General features: G+C 48.9%; 1 protein-coding gene across 2 annotated transcripts; it reads right to left on the reverse strand.

Moving 5' to 3' along the window:
• Positions 1-310: 310 nt before the first annotated feature.
• Positions 311-4,252, reverse strand: Nkx3-1 (NK3 homeobox 1). Of its 2 annotated transcripts, XM_051195454.1 has the most exons (3): positions 3,948-4,252; positions 2,632-3,052; positions 311-855 (listed from the first exon to the last, which is right to left on the reverse strand). In XM_051195454.1, the coding sequence occupies exons 1-3, from the start codon at positions 4,240-4,242 to the stop codon at positions 747-749; spliced, it is 825 nt and encodes a 274-aa protein (XP_051051411.1). In that variant the 5' UTR covers positions 4,243-4,252; the 3' UTR covers positions 311-746. The 2 variants fall into 2 exon arrangements, with proteins under 2 accessions (XP_051051411.1, XP_051051412.1); XM_051195455.1 differs by lacking the exon at positions 311-855 and having other exon boundaries at positions 2,574-3,052.
• Between the last annotated feature and the right edge of the window lie 254 nt (positions 4,253-4,506).

Consider the following 4,506-nt stretch of genomic DNA (forward strand, 5'->3'; position numbering starts at 1 on the left):
GACAGGGTCTCATATAGTAGGTTGATCTCAAACTCAACTATGTAGCAAAAAAAAAAGGCTTTGAACCTGTGATCTTCCTGCCTCCACCTTCTGAGTGCTGGGATTACAGATGCAGGTGGTCACCCAGCACAGGTGGAAACATCTTTTCTCCCTTCTTGATTTACCAGGAAGGAAGGAGAGACCACTGCTAAAAGAAAGGCCCTCATTGGCTGTGTGCTGCTTTGATGGCCCGTGGGTTTGTCAGGCCAGCCCAGCCACACTATTTGTAAGAATCTAAAAACCACACACAGGTGTTTAATAAAGACACGGAAGCTTTATTTTTAAAAAGTCATGTGTTGCAAAAAATACATAGAAAAATAATAAAGTTTGATTAGAGTGCTTTACCAAACTTCAAGTCACAAACTTTCATGTCACAGGTCGGAGTGGGGTTTGCTGACTTATGAAACAGGATAGAGATCGGTCATCCCGCTGATATGGTCCAAGGCACCATCCCATTACCATGGTCCAGACAACAGATTCCATTTCAAATATTCTCCACCAGTTCAGGTGTGGGTGAATGACTAGTTCCAGTGGTGAGAAAGCAAAATGGAGTCAAAACAATTTTAAACACAGCCTTCCCTTCCTTTCTCTTTTGCCACACACTGTGCACTGCAGTAGTTTAATCCCAGGGAAGGTGCATTCCGAAAAGGATTCAATTCAGAATGACAGAGAAAGCCAGCACTAACTGATGATTTTAAGAAGACAGATTAAAAGGAGAAGTGAAATGGACTCCTCTGCCTTTTGTGTGATCCATCTCTGCCACAGTGGTCAGCAGCAGCAAGAGGCAGCAAACAGTACTTTAACATGGGGCCTGGGCTGTAAAAAACAAAACAAAACAAAACAAAACATGCTCAAGCAGCCAAATTTCTATCAACTCCCTTTGGCAGTTTTGCCACCACCAGTAAATTGGCCCATTTAAAAGGAGGAAATTAAAAGATGTCTCAGGGCACAGAATTGAGTGGTAGGATAAAGGGATTTCCTGGCCCCAGAAAGCTTCGTTTGTAATAGTTGTGCCCTACCTCCCATATCTCCCATTTATCTGGTTACCTGAGGTAACAGGATGGAAAGGGAAGGGCAATCTACACAGTTCTCCAAAGCATTTACACAGTTTACCTGGATGGAAGCTGCAATGATGGGCATTTTGAAAACAGTTTCTCTTTCCTTAGAACATTTTTCTGCAACGCTACCAGCCCCTTACTGCTTGGCCTGGGCTGACAGCCATGCCCTCCCTATCCAGGACCGGTCCATCTCTCCTAGACCCCTCAGCAGTACCAGCCCTTTATTTTGTACTGTTTTTCCTTCTGCATGAGAGCTGGACAACACTAAATCTCCTCTGCCTACGGGGATCCCCAGGACCCCAGGGCTGTGAGCCTTTGAACTGTAACACCAAGCCCACAGCAAAAAGCCCAGTGAAAGCTGCTGGGAGCCGCGATCTTCAACTCTCCTGTCTTTAAAAAGAACTTGATGTTGAGAATTTTTAAAGGAAAGAAACAAGAGTTGCTAGGGCTTTTTTTTTTCTTAAAATTATGTCTTTTGATCAATTTATAATTTGTATGTCTTTTTAAAGATATACTTTAAAACTTGAGATAAAGATAAAACTTGAGAGTGGAGGAGCAGATCTTCAGCTAAATAAGACAGCATGCATAGACTAAAAGCCTGAGCTGAGATGTCCTATAGGAGAGAGAACAGAAAGGAAGATCCTTTGTTATAAAATGACAGCACCTCTGTCAGGGTGAACTCAGACCCGAGAACTCCCCACTCTCAGCTCTCGGTGAAGGCAGGAAGGGTGGGCAGAGCCCTTTTCTTCAGTCAAGACTGAGGTGCTCACCTGGAGTGTGGAAACCCCCCAGGCCCTTGCCTTGGACAGGAAGAGCCTGTTTCAAGGCCCACCCTGGCAGGCAAACTGTTTACACAGCTTGTCTTAAACCCCTCACTGTGTGCACCCTGCACCACTCAGGCTGCCCTGTAAATCCTTGAGTTTTTGTGCACTACCACAAAAAGGGTAAGAGGTTAAACATCCGTGCCCCGTGCCAACCTGCCTCAGTCGCTAAGGTCTGTGCTTTTTTTTCCTTTTTCTTCAAATCTTCCATTTACCCTCACTTTTACAAAGGCAGAGAGAAACCCTGGCCATTGTTCAAGGCCAACAAGAGAGTTTTTAACTCAGGTTTAATTCAAGAGGACATCCTCAGCTAAGGGGTCCTTCTTCCCTTTGTTTTGGCCTTTTTGTGATACTCAGTTATGGGAGAGGATGGAGTTGCAGCAACAGAATTCTTAGGAACGATGTAGCCATTGCACCCAAAGTCACCCTGAGGTCTAGAAACATGAACTCGTCTGGCCCTCTCCAGACAGGGAGCAGAGAGCAGTGACCTACAGAACACTTGGAACTGTGGCTAGACACTAAAAATAGCCACTGCCCCAGATCTTTCACTGACCCACCAGAGAAGAACTGGAACATTCCCTGGGAACCCCAACCATTTGGGTCTGCACACGTTTTGCTCCCATCCGCTTGCACAGCCATTCCAGCTTTTCCCCCAGAGACTCCCGGGGAACGCAGTTTCTGGTCTATGAAGTTGTCATCTGAACTGCTGTTACCAGAAAGTTGGACGCCAGCTGCCCAGACAATAGAGGTACGGGTAATAGGGGTAGCTGGTGTACATGGAGACCAATGAGGTGCTGGATAGGCTGTCTTCTTTCAGGGCTGGTAAAGACAAAGGTGAGCTCTTCTCCAAGACTCCCAGATCTTCTGCCAGTTGCTTTCGCTTAGTCTTATAGCGTCTATTCTGGAACCATATCTTCACTTGGGTTTCGGTGAGTTTGAGGTTCTTGGCCAAATGAGCCCTTTCAGGGGCAGACAGGTACTTTTGATGGCTGAACTTCTTCTCCAACTCGATCACCTGAGTGTGAGAGAAAGCTGCCCTGGAACGCTTCTGGGTCGGCTTGGGGACCTGGGGGGTGCTCGGTAAGTCGCCTGGAGTATGTTCACAGTCCAACAGATAAGTCTCAAAATGCCCATCTGGAGAAGAGCAGAGGGGGAGGGAGAAGGAAAAAAGTTACATGTTAGCCCAGAATTCAAAGCACCTTTCTGCTTTTGGCCAGCGAACAAACAGAACAAACAGCTACTATCATCTTGGATACATTTCATTTTTTTTCCCCCGCCTGACTACCAAACTACCACAAAGGAGAAATGAGTAGGTTTTTATATTACGTATGCATTTCTAATAATCTGTGTAAACTAAGCTTAGTGCTTAGTTTTTACAGTTAAACTTTCTGCCATGTTGTCTTATGTCAATATAACTGGGAATCTGGATGTGTGTAGCAAAGGGGTGGGAGGCACCAACAGGGAAACTGAGGCATCACGGCGGGGGGGGGGCAGTTAAGTGGGTGACTAGGGCTTGTGGGGATGAACCTGGTGGCCTGGGCTGGTGGCCAGTTCATCTTCTGCCCCAATCAATCCCTTTTCTGTAACTGCTGTTTAGTTACCTGCATGAACAGTGAACGGGGCAGGGCAGTGGGTGGTGGTGGCAAAAGCCGACTGAATGCTATTCTAAAGACCTAAAGAAACATCCATACTTTTGTAGCTCATGGAATGGAAACTTAAAGGGAGCCTGGGGATTGGCTTGATTTATGAATACTAGTGGTTTATTATTATTATTATTTGTTGTTGTTGTTTATCGTTTAGTTCTAGTCGCCAGCGGTAACTAGCTGGAGTCGCTGGAAAAGAGTCAAGAAGATGGCAAAGTTGTTAGAGTTGTTAGCAGCCTTCAAGGTTGATGCTCAAGGTGCCGAGGACGGTGAAGTCCTTCCGGTGGCCAAGGGCTCCGCATGCCTGCACACAGAGCTGGGGGCCACCAGCCTGGGAGTAGTCCTTTCCAGTGTATCGCGCCCACTTCCAAGTCTATTCCGCTTACCTGTCTCGGGTTCAGCCGGCGCCTCTGCAGGACTGGGTTGGATATTTGGCGGGTCCCCTAGAGCCACGCCGCGACCTCCTGCTTCCTCCGGCTCTGGCGCAGAGTCACTCCTCGGGTCGGACTGGCGCTGGTGCTGCGAGCTGCCTGCGTGTCCCCCGCACCGCTCCGCGCGGTCACGCAGGATGTCCTGGATGAGGAAGGAGGTGAGCCGCTTGGACTGAGAGGGTGGCGCTGCCCAGGGACTGTGGCCACCCGCCTCCACCCGCGCCTCTCGGGGCTCTGCCGCCCTGAGCATCCCGCCTCCGCTGCGCGCCGGCTTTTGCGGTCCTCCGGCCGCGCGCACTTATAGCCGTGCGGAGCGCCGCGCCGCCCGCCCATTGGCCGCGGGGACACGGCTGCTCCCGGATTGGTTGCCGCGGGCTCCAGGTGGCTGTGAACAGGCCAGTCCGGCCTCTGGTTGGTTCCAGAGTCATTTCTTGATGTGCACTTAGCCTTCTCTGGTTCCCCTCTCACCAAAGGTTTCTGTAGGCTTGCCACAAACCCCAATCGCAATGTGTAA

The sequence above is a fragment of the Phodopus roborovskii genome, unplaced genomic scaffold (assembly GCF_943737965.1).
Source record: "Phodopus roborovskii unplaced genomic scaffold, PHOROB, whole genome shotgun sequence".
Classification (NCBI taxonomy): Eukaryota; Metazoa; Chordata; class Mammalia; order Rodentia; family Cricetidae; genus Phodopus; species Phodopus roborovskii.

Coding starts and splice junctions, on each gene's coding strand:
- Nkx3-1 (XM_051195454.1), bottom strand. CDS start 4,242: ATGCTCAGGGCGGCAGAGCCCCGAGAGGCGCGGGTGGAGGCGGGTGGC. Junction 3,053..3,947: donor GCCGGCTGAACCCGAGACAG/GTAAGCGGAATA, acceptor GCTCTTCTCCAG/ATGGGCATTTTGAGACTTAT. Junction 856..2,631: donor AGCTGGCGTCCAACTTTCTG/GTAACAGCAGTT, acceptor TGTTTTTTACAG/CCCAGGCCCCATGTTAAAGT.